Here is a 17711-nt window from a genome sequence, read left to right on the forward strand (position 1 = left end):
TCATGTACCCACCCTGAGCCAATCAGCTGCGCCAGAGGAGACAGTCAAAATGCGCAGTAACCAATGTAGACCGAAGTTGACCAGATTTGAGGCTGGACCCTGGACCGCACACTTCCCCCACCCATCCCAGTGTTAACGTTTTGGATGCTGGGTCACAAGGGCCACCCTGGAGGTCCAGGGGAAGCATCCAACAATAGGGGTGGGGACTAACAGGCATTTGCCAATTAGTATGGAACTAGTTTGATGATTTAGTGCCCGGCGTGGCCGTATTCAGCTCAATGTCAGTTCTGGGAACAAACTTCTCCAGCTGGGTGGAGATGGGTCAGCTAAATGACTTTCACCTCCACAGCCCATCTTCAGTGCCCATCCCCCACCCTCCAATCTGACCAGCATACACTAAGCTCTCCCACATCCCCCATCCCTCCTTTTAAGTCCCATCAAGATCACGTGCTCCATGGAGACTTCCCTATCCACCCCCGCCCCAGGAGCCAAGGTCCAGCTGGTTTATACGAGCCAGTGGGCAGAAGACCTGCATGGTGGGGAATCATGGGGTTTGGGGGAGCCGACAGGTCTGTAGGGAGGGGAACAGTGGCGTTGTTTTACAGCCAGCTCTCCAGAAGGGAAGAAATGAATACGTGTTTATTATAAATGTCATCAGCAAAAAATAAAATGTGTCTGCGTTGCAAATTCCATACAGCCGAAATTGATTCTCACAGAACGCCTTCCTTGATTTTTCCCACTCTCGTACCCAGAGCCAGCGTATGCTGGCAAGTGGCAAACAAGTGAATGGAGGTTGGAATTTTCCTTTAAAGACTGAGATGGTACGGAACAATGAAGATATGCGTCCACACTTCACTTGCTTTTTGATGATATGAGCAATTTCTTTTGCCAAATCAGATAAGGGTTTGAAAACGCTAGAGAGACTTCCTCGACGTGTGTGCTGTTCACAATGCAACAGCTACAGACAAGACATGCTTAAGTCTAATCTACGTTTAACATCTTTTTCTCCATCCCTTTAAGTATAGACAATCAACAAAGAATAAACCGAGCCCTGACTCGTAGCATTTGCCGCTTCCCATGGTGTAAATACTCCTACTGCGGCTGAATGTAAGTTACCAGTGTGCTGTCACTGAACCAGGGAAGCAAGTAATGTTTTGCAGAATGACATTATACAGTATTTCCACCACCAGATATAGTACAGGTTTAAAAAAAAAAATCTCAAGAGCCTAGATAATAGTAACACAGAAATAATAAAATCCCTAAGGCTCAGGGTAGTTGTAAGTCTCAAGATAACTCATAATCCAGCATATAGTACCTGTTCGATATATCAGGTCTTACACTAATAAATATTTTATTATCCAATACCATGGACCATCTCAGCCTCCCACACGGCCCAGGTACACAGAGTCACACACACTCGGTCATGAGGTCAGCCAGCATACTTGACCATCAGCTTGGCAAAAGCTGGGAGCTTGGGGGTTTGTCTTGTCTTGCCCATGGCTGTGTCCCCAGCACCTAAAACAGTGCCTGACACAGCAGGTGCTGGAGAAGAGTTGCATAAATGAATGATGCTCACACTGCAGAGTTACTTGGACTCCCACAAGCGAGCCCCACAAATCTCATGGTGGGGCTGGGGAATGCATCTCCGTTTCTCATATATTAACATAAATAAGGGTTGGCGGGGAGGGGGTTCTTTTTCATTTGCTGATGTTTCTCTAGCCCTGCACAGTGCCTGGCACGGAGCAGAAGCTCAATAAATATAAGTTGAATGGATTAATATAATGTACACTGTCTGAGCTCAGGCTCAGAATAAATACCAAGAGTCCGACTCAGGGCAGGAGTGACGTTGGGACCTGGAGAGTTCTGGAAGAGGGGGTCAGCAGCACGGACCCCTGCCCAGCCTGGTGAGGTAGAATAGCCGGGCCCCATCACCAAGGGCCCCAACAAAGGAAGGCAAGATTCAGTCTTGGTCCAGGGCTTGGAGTCACATGAGTTGTCACAAGGGGAGTCCAGCCGGGACTTCGGTGGCAACACGGAAGAGGCCCAAGACCGTGGCCTGTGAGAGCTGCCAGGTGCGGGACTTCCGGACCGCGGGGTGCAGGTGGACGCCCAGGCGCTGTCCAGCACCCACATGCAGCAGGCCACCCCGGAAACCAGACACTGAGTTCCCCAAGGATGGGAGTGGCAGGTCCAAGGTCAGGGCCGGGGAGGCGGCCCTGGCATGGAGAGACTGCAGGTGCAGGGCAACGGAGACGGAGCCAGAGATGCTGTCACTGTTGCTGGCCACCACTCGCTTCAGACCCAAGTTCAAGAAAACATAGTAGACTCCAGCCTCAGCCACCACCAGCTCATGTGTTTGCTTGTCATAGCTCATGCCTGGCGCAAGAGTCACACCTGTCAGACTCGGGTCACTGTACCAGCGCAGAGGCCCTTCAGTCAGCTGTACTGTGGGAGGAAGGAGGGGTACACTGAGCACGTGGGGAAGAGGTGCAGCCCTGGGGAGGGGTGGGGGGCTCTGAGGGATGAAAGGAAGGGGTTTGGAGAGGGAGGTGAGGGGGATGTGGGGAGAGAGACTGGACAGGATGGAGGAGGGGACTCTGAAGGGGGTGAGAAGGGGGATTGTGAAGGGGGGTATGGGGGGAAAGGGAGGGAGAGGCTGTCGCGAAGGAGAAAAAATCCAAGAGATTAGGAAACAAGGGGACTTCGAGAGAGGTAGAAGATTTTAAGGAAAAGGGACAGGAGGAGGTGGTGGAGAGAACTCCAAGGAGAGAAGATGCGAGAAAGGTCTCCTTAAGACAGAGCAGAAGGAGGTGGCAGGAGTCCGAAAGGAGGAGGGGAAGGACATGTAAAGAAGAGTCCACAGGAGAGAAAGGAAGAGGAGGGGAGGGAAGGGTGTTGGGGGGAGGGTCTGGAGGGAGGAGGAGGAGAGTCTGGAAGGGGGAGGGGCAGAGGGAGGAGGCAGAGAGAAGAGTTTCAGGAAGGGGGAAGGGGAGGAGGGTCTCGGGAAGGGGAAGGGGCAGTGAGTGGAAAGGAAGGTTTCTGGAAGGGAGGAGGGGAACCAGGCCTGGGGAGGAGGGTCTCGATCTCCTAGAGCCAAATAGGAGAGACCCGACTGGCTGGGACTTGGGAATCAAGCCCCAGCTCTGAGAGGGCGGGGGTCTGAGATGGGCACAGATGAGGGTCAGAGGAGGAGGAGACCCAGAGAGGGATGGATGAGGTTCTAAGAAGGGAGGGGCCACTTTTGAAAGGGAGGAGGGGAAGAGGGTCTAATGGGGTCAGAGAGGGAGCCTCCCTCTCCGGGGCTCCCTTCCTTAGTGCACCCCACAGCCCCCCGCCCCAACTTCGTCGTGGGGAGCGGCACAGGTCACTCACCATCTTCTGCCACCAGCTGCGCGAACGCGCCCTGCGGAGAGACGGAAGGCGGAAAGTGGATGGAGGTCCCCCCCTCCCCCAGCCCCCTGGAAGGCCGGTCTCCGCGGTCTGCGCTGGCCTGAAGCTCACGCCTCCTTCCCTCCCGGCTCCGAAAGAACACATGCCCGGACACAGCCGTGCTGTCCCAGCCCCGCTGTCGGCGAGGACACCGGGGTGGGGGGAAGAGTCCCTCCGCGGGGACTTGGCACTGGGGAGTCTTAGGAGGGAAACGGGGTACCCCGAGAGTCCGAGAGAAAACCGAGGCTCCCGGGAGTTAGGAAATGGGGAACCTCCTCAGCGGCTGGAGATAAAAAGTGCCCCATCTCGGGAGAAAGGGTGTCCCCTGGAGCCCGGGATGCAGGTGGGGCCTCACGGGGGTGCAGGATGAGAAGGGGTGCCCCCCGAAGTCCTGGATAAAGAGGGGTGCCTTCAAAGGTCCAAGAGGGACGATAGGGGTCCCTCCACCCTCGGTCTGGGGTGCGGAAAGGGCCTCCCGGGAGGGACCGGACGGAGACGTGTAGGGGTCTCTCCCCGGGTCCAGGTCGGGGCGCGTCTTACCTGCGGAGGGTCGGGGAGGCGGGCGCGGGCGTCGGGCGCCAGCTCGGGGCCCTCGGGGAGTCTCGGGCTGGGCGCGGGGCCGGGGCTGGGCGAGACCGGGGCCCCGGGGGCGGCCCAGGAGCGGACCAGGCAGGCGGCGCAGGCGGCGGCGAGCAGCAGCAGCGCGGCGCTCAGCGCCCAGGGCAGCGGGCCGCAGGCACGGCCCGCGGGCGCGGGCGGACGCTGGGCTTCGGGGTCCGGGGCGGCGTCGGTGCTGGAGCGCATGGCCGGCGGCGGGCGGCTGCGGCCCGGGTCCCGCGCGCCGAGCTTTATACCCGAGGCGGAAGCCCCGCTTTCGGGGGAGTGGCCGGTGGGGATCCCAGGGATCCGCCCAGTAGGGTGGTTCCCGCCCGCCCCCCCCCCGCACCTTCCACCCTCTGTCCGAACTTTCCCTCGCTTTCTCTTCCCTGGATCTCTCTCTCTCCATCTCTTTTTCTGTCCCTCGCCCTCCAAGCTCTCCCTCGCTGAATCCTCTTTCTCCCTAGTTATCTCTCCTTGTGTCTCCCTGGTTATCTCTCTGTGCCTCTCTGCTTCTCTGTCGCTTTGCCTCTTTCCCCAATTTCTTATCACTCCCTAGTCCCCAGGGCTGCGGCTCCCCCAGGGATCCCCTAAACCGAGCACTCCTTCAGTGGGGCCAGAGGACAGCCAGGCCTCAGCCCCCTTCTCCTCTGGAGCATGAGCCCCCCACCCCAGGGGAACCCTGAGTGCCAAGCTCATCCCTGCCCTACCCTCCCTCTCCTTCCGGGACCCCTGGGCCTTCCCTGGCCTGCCCCCACCCACCCACCGTCTTAGACGCTTCCCGTCAGGGGCCCCCTGGACCCCACAAGCAGAAGGCTGGAGAGTCCAGGTGGAGAAATTCCCCTTGTAGGAAAGGGACAGTCTTGAGAAAGGCGGAGGAAACTCAAATTTCCCGTTCGCTCTCCCGTGGTGTAGGCGGGGGCGGGAGGAGGAGCAGAGAAGCGGCCAAAACTCGGCCCCAAAAGAGGAAGCAACCCTGGAATGAGAGATGGATGGCAGGTCTAGAAAAGTCCTGGGCCCCCACAGAAGCCCTGCTCTGCCCAGACCAGCCAGCTCTCTAAGCTTCTCAGGACCTCACTCTCCCCGTAGAAAATGGGAGGTGGACCGGGCAGGGGAATTGATCCCAGCCAGCGGCCAGCGGCCCAGGAAATTGGGCGGGGTGCGGAGGAGGGTGTTGATTCAGCTGAACAAGGTATCGGATGTGAGCCCCGTATTCAGTCTCGTATTAGGCCTCTCTGGGGAATTATGAGAAGAAAACAATAACTGTAATGCGTTGAAGCTCAGGTGCTCAACACTTCCGTTATACCAGCGGTTTATACGGTGTGATACCCAAACCAGCAACCATAGCATCACCTGGGGGTTTGTTGGCTCTGCAAATTCTAGCACCCCCAGCCTAGACCTACTGACGCTCCGGGAGCGGGAGCCGGAGCCCTGCAATAATCCGTCTTGGAACGGGCCTTCCAGAAGATTCTGACGCTTGCCCAAGTTGGAGGACCCACTGCATTGGACCGAGGTTGCTTCTTCATAACTCCTGCCCCTCTGCTGGAATGTTCTTTCCCGAGACCCGTCGCCAGTCGTTCCCAGCTCACTTCCAGCTGTCTCTCTGAGTAAAGAGGATGAATTCAGCTCTGGCCTATACTTTTTTTACACCCTCCTGAAACCGCCCTGCAGTGAGAGTTAAGCAACTGTTTTAAGACCTAAAGCCAAGTTGTAAGCCATCAAGGCATTTTGGAATGCCAGCTATAATTTCCCTCACAAAATGCCACCATCACCGCAGTGTCCCAAGCCTCAGTTACTGGTGACCCCAGCCAACTCTGAAAGAGTTGGTGGGTGACAGCACAAATGGAAGGGTTGATTGAAAGTAAATTCCCAAAAAAGATACTAGCTCTTCCCCGCATCAGGGCGGAAACGCAGCCGTTTTGGGGGTTTGGGTATTTTTTTCCTCCAGACAACGGAAATGGCAGAGTTTCCGGAGGGAGGGAACGCAGCTAAAGGTAGAAGAATCATGCTAGCAGCATGTGTAAAGCAGACGTGTGAACTTGAATGCAGGAGTTGAAACTTCCCCCACCTCAACCCTCGCCCACTTGGCAGCCAGGACCTGAAAGATTTGAGATAGTGGGATGATGGGAGAAGCCCTTCCCGGAGCAATCTGGCCAGCCAGGAAGATAGATGTAAAGATACCAGGCCACAGAGCCCTCCCCTCCTCCCCCGCTACCATCGCTCTGCCGAGAAGCCCACGGGCGAGGGTCTGTCTGTACTATTGAACCCTCCCCCACAGCAGGCCCCAGCCAAGGATTGCCTGAGCTGACAAAAAGAGGAATTGATAAGACTCAGAAGTCACCATCTCAGACAACCCAAATGAAAGTGCCTCTCTCTTGGGCCCCGGGTTACATCACCCCATGAAATTTCCTTTCTAGCAGTTTCCACCACGTGAAATACTTTGGTTTGTTTGTTTACTTGCTTACAGTTGTTTCCCCCACAAAAGTGTTCTCTCCCAAAGAGGAGCGTCTTCCTCTGCCCTGTCCCCATCCTTCCTCCAGGACCTAGAAAACTGCAGGCCTGGATAATACTGAATGAATGAATGAAGATATGAATGAATGAAGTATAGACTGTCAGTGACCAGCCTAGGCTCTAGCGGTCAACCACAGTCCACCGACTACGAATTTTTTGTTTGGTTGCTTTCATTTTGAAGCAGCTGGGAAAAGTCACAGGACGACTATTTCCTGACATGTGCAGATGATATGACATTCAAATTTCAGCGTTCACCAATCAAAATGTTCTCGGCAGCCAGCCATGCTCATTCGTTTCCGCATTGTGCATGGTGGCTTTTGAAAGGCTCTGGCAGAGTGGTGTAGTTACAACAGAGACGGTCTGGCTCACAAAGCACCAAATATTTACTTTCTCTGGTCCCTTTTAGAGGAAAGTGTGCTGCCCCTGCTCTAGTGTCTTGAATTTCAGCTCTCAAAAGCTCTTGCTGTGTGATCTGGAGAAAGCTGCTTCACCTCTCTGAGCCTAATTTTTTCCATCTGTTAAGTGGGAATAAGAGTAGATCTCCGAGTGGGGTTGAGAGCTTGCTGTGAGCAGTGCCAGACACGTGGCAAATGCTCTTTAAAGGTGAGCTGGATCAGGGAACCTTTCTACAACTCCAGGATGTGGATGCAAAAAACTAGGACTCCAAAAGTTACAGTCCCTTAGCCAAGGGCTCACAGCAACTCTTCTGAATTCCTCTGGACCCCAAGGGGCTTAGCAGATCTCAATACACCCCCTCCAGGGAGGGGAAACAAGGCCTGGCAGCCCGGGGAAGGCTCAGGCCACAGACAGGGAGCGCCATGACGTGTTGCTGTGGTCGGGACATCTGAGCCAGGCGGACCCGCCCACTATGGAGTGTTCACTAGCACCCCACGTTCCGTGGAGTCGCACCTCCGTGCTCCGCGGTCTCCCCGAGGTAAGCGTGGGCCCTGGTTTCCCTCGCCTCTAGGGGAAGAGTCTGAATCCTCACCGTCACCATCATACGGCTCACAGGAGGGACTGGGCAGGAAGCAGTTGGAGGGGGGAGCACTCCTCTTCCCCCTGGGAGACCCAGTGAGCAGGCACCTCCTCCAGGAAGTGTACCTTGATTTTCCCCAGCAAAACCCATCTCCTCTCTGGGTTCCCAACTGACTACTCCCTAAACCATATGTGGTTTCCTCCAGTGTCAACTTCCAGCTGGCCTGGATCTGTGTCCCCGGGGGCAAAGGTAGAGCCTGACAAAGACTGTTACTGATTACTGGGTAAATGCACAGTGAGAGGGCACAGGACCCAGTGGGTGGGGGCCGGGGGTGGAATCAAGAAAAGAAGAAAAAAAGGGAAGGAAAGAATTGGTCTCAGGGAGTGCACTGTGGTAGCGTGTAAACACAAGGCATGATGGTGCAACTAGACTGTGGAATTGGGGTGCCTACACAGCTGCTCTGGAATGGTGGGTTTCCAATGTGATGCTGTGTGTTCAAGGATAAGGAAGGGGGGTGGTGATCCATGTGTGCACGGGTGTTGAGGAACAGCAACAGCAGGAGATTCAAATCACTTGGCTTCAAATCCCAGCTCTGCCTCTATTTTTTTTCATTGGGGGGGCATAATTAGGTTTATTTATTTATTTTAAATGGAGGTATGGCAGGCTGAACCCAGGATCCCATGCTGCTAAGTGTGTGCTCCACCACTGAGTTCTACCTTCCCCACCCTCAGCTTTGCCTCTTGCTAGTGAGTGGTATGATCTTGAGCAAATGCCTTCACCTCTCTGCCTCAGTGTTTCCATCCAGGAAGTGTGCCTAACCCAGTGACCACCTCATAGGATTATTGTCCAGAATCAGGAGCCAGAACCACACCTGGCATAGAGTAAGTGCTCGGTAGGGTTGGCCGTCATTGCTGCCAGGGGGCGTGGACATCTGGGCAAAAAAGATAGTCAGGAGGTGTTCAGAATGGAAATAGCCAAAAGAGTCATCAAAAGAGAAATGGTCAGATTATCGTTCATACGATCAGTTCAGTAATCAAGCCGTGGAGGAGGCTGAGTCATCTCTCTGGGGCTCGATACAGATCTCTGAAGGCTAAGAAAACAAAGAATGAGGATTTGGTTTCAGAGCTGTATATTTGGAAGGTATATAAAAAGCTAGGGGGATTCAGGGCAATGATCTGATTAAGAAAAGGTGGACCTTTCACTGGGTTAAGTGTTCTCGCCCACTTGCATTTTCCATGTGGTACTGTTTTGCTTTGTTTTGGTTTTTTTCTTTAAGTATAGAATCGTGGTCAGATGTGCACACACAGAGAAACCCGTGGCCTGAGCTATTTGGAGGAAGGGAAAATTTAGCACCAGTGACATCAAAGGCAGGAAATGGTGTTTCCCTGCTAAGGATAGTGGAAGGACAGAGGGATGGGGAAGACCCAGGCAGACCAGGGCAGGCCCCAGGTACCCCTCAGAGGGGCCAGGGCCATGAGAAACCAGCTCATTCTGCTGGGAAGCAAGCCAGTCTGCCCCAGGAAGGAAGCCCCAGCAAGGCCACCACCTGGAAGGGACTCTCCAACTTGCCCAGAGAGGCAGCCACCAGACACACAGGTGTACGAAAGACACCCCCATCCAGGCTGTACACAATCACACAAACTGAGGCAGACACACAAACACACCACACAGACATACACACACACGCACACACACACAGTGAGACACATCATCACACACAGGAGCAGCCACCAAAGCTAGCCACAGACACACAGAGACACAGCAGATACACATTCAGAGCATACACAATCAAGCACACCGAGAGCACAAAGGACACACGATCAAAGACGCAAGCACACTCATACCAAAACAGAGATGGAGAGACACTATACAGGCACACACCCAGTCACGTACTGAGACGTGCCCAGAGACATACTCACAACTACACAAGATCAGCTGCCCAAGCTAGCCACAGGCACACACACACAAGGACACACCCATGGCCATGGTCACACATACACACTAACACATAACCTCAAAGAGTCTCAAAGACTCTGGGATTTGCATTCAGGGACACACAATATCAGATGCCCAGAGACCACCAAAGGCATTCAAGCCACACCCTGACACAGGCCGACCTGGAGAGACTGGCAAAGACTAAGCCCAAGGGAGCACAACCAAAGGAACCGAGACCCTGCCCCCAGGGAAGACTCAGGCCCTCCTTCTGGGGGCCTAGCCCTGCCTCCCTTGATGAACCTCTGGGTCCCTTTCCTTGGCAGCAGCACGCAGTGTAGGCCGCGGGCGACCCCTGGCGGACCGGGCGTCTCAGTCCAGGGTTGCATGGGATGGGAGGGTGGGAGAGGGGCCTCCAGGTTGAGAGAAAGGGAAGGTTCTTCTGGCATCACATGCAAAGCCCGGAGGAAGGAGCTTGGCAAACGGAAGAGCGAGGACACGGGCGGCCGGAGCGGGATCAGACAAAGCCTTGGACACGGGAACAGATCATGGGAAGCAGGAAGACCCTCATTGTCCGCACCTCCGCGCAGCACCTCGTCCCTGCCGGAAGGATGCTGCTCCGGGGAGTGTGGAAGACGTGGTGAGGCCAGAGGCGAATTCCCATTGGTCCGCGCCCGACCAATGAGACGCGGCGGGGGCTCACGGCGAGACGGGTCAGGACCCGGCAACCGTTGATGGAGAGGGAAAGGTCCTGCCCGCCCAGCCCGGCTCTCAACCTCAAAAGACCACCGGGGAATCGCCCGAGATCCGGATTGCCCAGCACGGAAACCGCTGGCCCAGGAGGACTCTCGTCAACCCCGGTATGACTCTGACCCGCGGGACCCTGATAAAGGTGGGTTTGCCCCTCCCGGAGCCGACCCCAATCTCCCAAGCCCTGCCCACTCCCTAGCCCCTCCCACTCCCCGACATGCTGCCTAGGCCCCGCCCACTTCCCAGCCATCAGCTTCCCAGGCCCTGCCCACCCCCCAGTCTCGCTCGCTTTCCCGTCATTCTCCTTAGGCTCTGCCCATTTCTCAGACCTCAGCCTCCCAGGCCTCGCCCAGCCTCCTGCCCCACCCACTTTTCTACCCAGTCTCTCCCCAGGCTCCGCCCTCCTACTGTCTCCTATCTAAAATCCTCGGACCTGCCCTGGGTTCCGCCTTTGCGGAACCCTGTGCCCCCTTCCCTGTGCAGGCTTTGGAACCATTCCCTTCCCTAGTCTGACTTCCCCGGGGACTTCGCGGCCGGCAGGTCTCTGAGCACTTAAGCCCCACCCCTTTTGTTCTCTGCCTTCTTCCAGACCCCACTCACTTTCAGGACCCAACCCCAAATCAGTCAAGTCCCTGTGTGGGACAGGGGCTCCTTGCTAATGGAGTCAGAGCGGCCTCCGTCTCCCCTTCCCCGCCCCCCTGGCCGGCTAATTACTGCCCTACAGCCGACCCCACCCTGCCCGCTGTGGTCTTCACCTCTGAGGCCAGCCTCTACCCGCTGGCCACCCTCCGCCCTCTCTAATCCCAGTCCACCCCCTCACCCCCCACAGTCGATAAACTTACCACACACCGTCTTGGCCTTGCCCAAGCTGGTGATCCGGTACCAGTGTCTGTGGCCCGGGAACCCGCGCAGGACACCCCTGTCCCATCCATTGCCACGCTCCTGGACCACCAAGCTGCTGGTGGCTTTGGACTTGTTCTGTCTGCTGCTGGGTGAGCCCCCTCCCCACCAGCCTTGAGCTACCACCGCTCCCAAGTGGACACCCAAGAGGCCATGAAGGGGTCTGTCTGCCTGTCCGCCTTGATCTGAGGGTGGCTAAACTGAGGGCTGGCCTCCTGCCCTGGTGGGTGTACGTGGACTGTGTGTCCTCACATCTATGTTCATCAACATATTTCTGGGATGCCTGGGCCAACGGTGTCCATGTGAATGGGAGAGAAGGGGGCAAGTGTGGCTTCCATGTGCTTACCTGTCTTCATGGGTCTGGGTGCTGAGGTCGGCCTCCAGCCCTGTCTTTTCCTTTTCTTTTCTTTTCTTTTCTTTTCTTTTTTTTTTTTCCAGTCTTTCAAATGACTTTATTTTCTCCCTTCAACCTTCTTCTTTTTTAAGTCTTTCATATGATTTTAGTTGCTGTATGTCTCTTTGAGTTGTGTATCAGGGTCTGAGTGTCTGGCGGGGTACGTTTGTATTCAGTATCTGTGTGTCTTTGACTGTGTGGATGTTGTGTGCAAGCCCCCGGGCCTGTGTGTCTTGGGGCTGGTCTGTGTTGTGCTCACACCCATGTGATTCTCTGTGTGTATGTGCTCATGCATGTGTGTGTCTGCCCGCTTGGGTCTCTGGGGTGCATGTTGTGTGGTTGTGTTGTGTGTTGTACTGGCTCTGGGGGAGGTGTGCTCACTGTGGGCGACTCCCATGCGCGCACTTGGTCTCCAAGAGCCTGTGACTGTGCATCCGGGTTGGGGGTGGATCCCGTGGTACTCGTGGAGCCAGGTCTGGGTCTGGGTCTCTGTGGCCTCTGTCTGTTGTGGGTATATTGCTGCATTATTTGTCTGAGTGTGTATATCTGTTTTTGTGTGTCTGGGTCAAACTGTGCAGTTGTACTGTGTAACTGTGTATGTCAGACTCTGTGTGTGCATGTATCTGTGTGGCCTCAGCTTGCTTGAGGTCTGGATGTGTGTCTGGCATATGCCACCGCACCCCAACTCCCCAGTGGGCAGAGCTAGTGACCAAAGTCCCCTTGCTGGGGAGGGGAGGCCAGGTTAGGACACTAGCTTCACCCTCTCAGCCTAGGAAGGGAGTTGGGGACTGTAGGAGGCTGGGTCCCAGCTGCCCGGCTCCACCAGACGTCAGTGGGTGACAGAATTACAGGGTCAAGAGAGGGATAGGAGGCCAGGTGTAGGCTTTTAGGGTAGGTGGGCCAGACAGAGAGCTGCAGAGGGGCGCCCTGCTCTGTCTGCTTCCAGATGGCACTGTCAGGTGAGGGGCCCCAGACGCTGCTCACACACAACATTGACACCGGTATCTCCCAGCTCAGTCAGCCACAGAGCCATTGAATTAGGGATGAACACATCACAGATCTCAAACACAACCACACACACTCCAGCAAAACCCACACACCCACAGACATAAATAATCTCTCTCTCCCTTTCTCTCTCTCTCTCTCTCTCACACACACACGCACACATGGAGATCACAGAGAGGCGCACACATACCAACATGTACCCATATGCATCACAAACACCTATTCACACCACACATACACATGGCAGAGGCATAGATATCCACACACACACACATTCACACACATTCACACACAGAGCCACAATCGTACACACGTACATGCATGCATCAGGACACACACACACACATACAGAAAGAGTGAGCGCTCTCGCCCTTATCCCCACACTATCCTAACCCCTTACCCACCTCACTCACAGGAACTCACCCCATTCCTGGGGCAGCCCTGGGGCTCTGTCCTTTGGCTTTCCTGACAGACTACCTTCCCTGCCCAGGCTCTCCACTCTCCCCCCGTGTCGCCATGTCCAAGCTGTGGAGATGCAGGGAGGACAGACTGGCCAGAGAGCCTAAGGAGAGTCCATCTCAGTGACCCATCCAGGAGTGGGGTCGTCTGCACCCCCTGCAGTCAGCCTCCCCATCGTGCTGAGGCCGATTTGTGGCAGCCCACATCCAGGGCTGCTTCTGCAATGACGCCACCGTCCACGACCCCCGGGTGGCCCGCTGCATCATCGAGGGCTCGGCACTCACCAGGATGGGCTTCACCGTCTCCATCTTCACCGTAAGAGGCTGGCCACGTCCATCCCAGGCCCTGGTGACGTGCCCCGGGCAAGCTTCACCTCTTTTTCTGGCGAAGTGGGCACCCCCACCCACTGTCTAAGGCAGGAGGAAATAGCGCCTCTCTTCCTGCTGAAATGGGAAATCTCACTGGTCAGTGTCATAGAGAGCCTCTCCTTGGGGAAAAAGTAAAGCTCCTTCCTTTTTGACGTAGTATAGAGAAAACACTCACCTCTCTGCCTCAGGCAGAGGACAACCTCAGCTCCTCTCCCCGGCGGACAGGGGAGCCCCATCTCTATATGCAGAAGGCAGGAAGCAGTCCCACCCCCTTTCCTGCGGAGCTGGGAAATCTCCCCATTTCAAACATGGAACATCCTGCCTCTTTCTCCTGGTGAAAAGGGAACCCCCGCCATTTTCAGGCACTTGAGAAGAAGTCTATCCTTTTCTCCTGGTATAACAGGAAGTCCCACCCCTTTCAGACATGGGACCCCCTTTCTTGGTGATATGGTATAGCGACATAGGGAGTCCTGCCCATTTCAGGTACAGAAGTAGAAGTCGCCCATTTGCGTGTGTGTGTGTGTGTGATGAAATGAGAAGCCCACCCTTTTTTTTTGCCTGGTTTAGCAGGAAACAACAGCCTCCTTTCCATATGGACCTGTCTGAGTCAAAGTGTGGGGGACTTCCCACCCTTGTGCGCGCCCTGCCCTCAGCAGCGACCCCTTCCCCTCTCCGGTCCAGCCCCACAGATCAGCCTGGGAGAGTTGATTTGTGTCCAGGGCCTGCAGCTGAGCTCACCAGCCTTCATGAGCACCACCTATGTGGCCTTGATCTACAGGCAGCTGGGCGCCTTCATTTTAGGTGGCCTGGCCAGCTGCTCCCTGACCAGCATTGCCAAAATGGCCACAGGTCTCCTGCGGCCCCATTCCTGGCTGCGTGCCTACCTGACCCAGCCTCCTTTACTGTGAGAGTGCTACATCACCAGCTACACCTGCACTGGGCACCCTGAAGACATCCTTCATGCCAGGCGAGTGGGTGGGCAGAGAGGGGAACCCCGGAAGCATCCCCACCCCTAACCCCCAACGCCGGCTGATGCTCGCCCTCCCCCCACCCACCTCCCAGGCAGTCCTTCTATTCTGAGCACGCCTCCGTGGGGATGTACTCCATGGTGTATCTGGTGGTGAGTGTTGGTGGGAGGTGGGCCAAGCACCCAGGAAGACCAGAAAATGCTCCATTGTCCCCCTGCCCCCTCGCCACCCCGCGGTTGGTGCCGGCAGTGCCAGGCACGCCTTCCAGAGAGCTGTGTGTTCCCCTCAGAGTTGGGAGGGCAAGAATGGGGAGGGCCTGTCTCCTCTTAAGACTCATTCAGCGTCCCTGTCCGGGAACAGCAACTTTCAGAACCCTCTGTCTCCCCCTCACTGCAGCTGGAGAGGGCCCCTGCCAAGCTGGGTCCATGCCCAGGGCTGGGCTCCGCCAAGGGCAAGGGGAAGGAAAATGAGACCCAGCTGAGGTGTAGGTCTAAGCTTTGGGCGGTGAAGTGGCAGGAGGAGCGGGGTGGGGAGGGGGGAGCCTCTGGGAAGGAGCCGATGACCCACGGGCCCCGTGGACAAAGAAAGCGTTGACTCGGGATGGGGGGGTAAGGCAGAAGCGGATCGCGCCCACCGGAGCCAGCCCGGAGCCCCCAGGCACCGTGGTGGGCAGACACAGAGACACAGACAGAAGCCCTGGCCACAGGGCATGTGATGGTCACATGGCTACCTTCACATCAGCAACATTTTTTCCTTCCTGAAAGACAGTCCATTTGACTACTAGTCTTTTTTTTTTTTTTTTTTTAAGATCAAGTAACAAAGTAACTACAGCTTCCTGTAGTGATAAAAGCTCAGGCTTTGGAGCTGGAATGCACCTGCTCTATTCCCAGCCTCAACTGCATGAGAGACACTCAGCCTCCTTCAGCCTCTGTTTGCTTATGTGTTAAGTGGGTGTGGAAACAGCACTTGCCTCCTAGCGTTGTGGTTTCATGAGTTTAAACATAAATAAGCTGATACACTCAAAGCTCTTAGAACAAGGTCTGGCCGAAAGGTCACTATCATCATTATTAACAAAAGGCAAAACAGACTCCTTTGGTCCCCGGGCTGGGCTGGGGGCTGAGGTGCACAGACAGATCACACGCAACTAGGAGGCAGGTCTTGCCCAGATTTTATGGACCCAGGAAAGCGTGGTCAGCTTCATGAACAGAATGTTCTGGGTCTCAGGGAATTCCCCCACCTCTAAGTGTTCTTCAAGGGCCCGTGTTTGATTTTCCCCCCGAAACACACAACAGCCACTGTCCTGTTCTTCCTGCTCGTCTCAAGGAAGGAAACTTCACCTGGTGCCTAAAGATAGGATTTTTTTTTTCCTGTTTTCCATTTTAAAATCAAGAACTCAACCTCTGCTTTTTGAGGGTTTCCTGATGGGATGCATCTGGCTGGACTGGAGATCGGACACTGGCGGGAAGTGAGAGGACCCGGTCACAGTCTGAGCTTACCCGTGGGGTCTCGTCTGACTGCTTAGGAAGTAACTCGCCATCTTACAATTCTCCCGAAGCTAGTGTGCGGTTAATAGCATGACGTTCTTTTGCAGTGATGGTTTCAGGGGCCACAGCCCCCATCCTCTTCAGAGGCTGAAATCCATTTCCACACAAAACTGGCAGACCAGACAGGCAGGTGGGCAAAAAATGCAGCCCCCGGGGTGAAGACCCTCTGGATACTGGCTCCTGGGGCTTCAAAGCCACTGCCCACCTGCCTTCCAGCTCTGTGTACAGGCCGGTTCCTGGGGACAGAAAATCTGGCTCTTACAGCCCGCCATCCAGCTCCTTTTCTTGACCCTGGCTCTGGTCACGGGCTACATCCGGGTCTTGGACCATTGGCACCACCCCTGTGATGCCGTCTTCGGATTCTTACAGGGAGCTTTGATGGCTTTCTGGGTGGTAAGTGATGGCATAGGACACTTGGCTACCAGAGGTGGTCTACTTGCCTGAGAGCCATTGGGTACATCTGGTGCTCCTCACCTCCCAGGATGGGAGCCCAAGAGAGGCAGGCTCGGGGAGGGAGCGGCCATGAGGTGCAGGTGATGCCAGTCCACCCCAGCCCCTCCCCGCTTCATCACTGCAGGCTTTCTGCATCTCAGGCAATGCCAGGTCCCAGAAGCTCCAGGTGCTGGACGGCCACCCAGCCCCAGCTCCCCGCTTGTTTCCCCCTCTCCCCTCTCGGGATTCCTCCCATGAGGACCCCCATGTGGCCCAAGGGATGCCCTGATGCAGAGAAAGGCAGAGGGCGCCCAGTGCAGGGCCTGGACTCTCCAGGGAGCTATCCTTTCCCAGGTGGGCTAATCCAGGAAGCCCCTCACCTCTCTGGAGCTCAGCCCTCACCCCACCAGCACTGCCCTGGTGGGGTGACACAGGAATCCCCATTTTCTGGGGCTGAGCCCCACATCAGCCCCTCCCAGCAGAGCCATTTCCACTGTTATGTTTTTATGACTCTTGATGTATTAAAAGATGAAATGCCAAACTGATACATATTAACATTGGTAGACCTCCTGTTTCAATCCGGGGACTGTGTCTCAGGTGTCAACTGTAACAGCATCTGTGTTGGGTGATAACCTCAAAAGTCTACATCAGGGGGAGGGTATAGTCAGTGGTAGAGTGCTTAGCACGCACGAGGTCTTGTGTTCAGTCCCCAGTGCCTCCCTTAAAAATAGATAAATGAAACTAATTACCTCCCCCTCCACAAAAAGATAAAGAAAGGAAGAAAGACAAAAGAACATTTTAATTAAAAAAAAAAGTCTCCATCAGGTTCCTCTACCTTGGCTACTGCCATTGGCCTTTGGGGCCAGACCATGCTTTGCTGTAGGGCCGCCCTGTGTACTGGAGAACAATGAGCAGCATCCCCAGGCCCCGCCCCCGGGTGCCAAGATCAAAAATGCCTCCAGATATTGCCAAGTGTCCCCTGGGGCACAAATCACCCCCAGCTGAGAATTCCTGGGTCAGGGGATTCCACTGACTCCCCCAAGAGGCTCTGTGCTCAGTAATCATCTGACCTCCTGAGGTCCTAGGATGCTGCACTCATTTATTCAATACACAGAGAGAGGCGGTAACTCACAGATGCTGGGGCCGGGGGCGGGGGAGGGGGTCACCCTCGTTTATACTGTCTGACCCATCAGGGATTTATTCTGGTGTCTAATGTGAGCCTAAAGATCTAACTCAGTTTTTTTTTTTTCCCCTCAAATAATTAACACAGGGTTTCTTAGCCCTGAGCACTACTGACAGTCAGATCAGATAATCCTTTGGGGCAGGGGATACTGTCCGGTGCACCTAGAATGTTCAGCAACATCCACTCAGGAGATGCCGGTAGTACACCCCACCCCCCAAGCCAGGCTTAACATGTCCCTAGACATCGCCAAGCAAGCATCCCTG

General features: G+C 55.4%; 1 protein-coding gene across 1 annotated transcript; it reads right to left on the reverse strand.

Annotated features, from left to right (window-relative positions):
• Positions 1-650: 650 nt before the first annotated feature.
• On the reverse strand, positions 651-4233 carry TNFSF9 (TNF superfamily member 9). The gene is made up of 3 exons (XM_006206531.4): positions 3970-4233; positions 3373-3403; positions 651-2445 (listed from the first exon to the last, which is right to left on the reverse strand). The coding sequence occupies exons 1-3, from the start codon at positions 4231-4233 to the stop codon at positions 1997-1999; spliced, it is 744 nt and encodes a 247-aa protein (XP_006206593.2). The 3' UTR covers positions 651-1996.
• Between the last annotated feature and the right edge of the window lie 13478 nt (positions 4234-17711).

This window comes from Vicugna pacos, chromosome 22 (genome assembly GCF_048564905.1).
Source record: "Vicugna pacos chromosome 22, VicPac4, whole genome shotgun sequence".
Taxonomy (NCBI): domain Eukaryota; kingdom Metazoa; phylum Chordata; class Mammalia; order Artiodactyla; family Camelidae; genus Vicugna; species Vicugna pacos.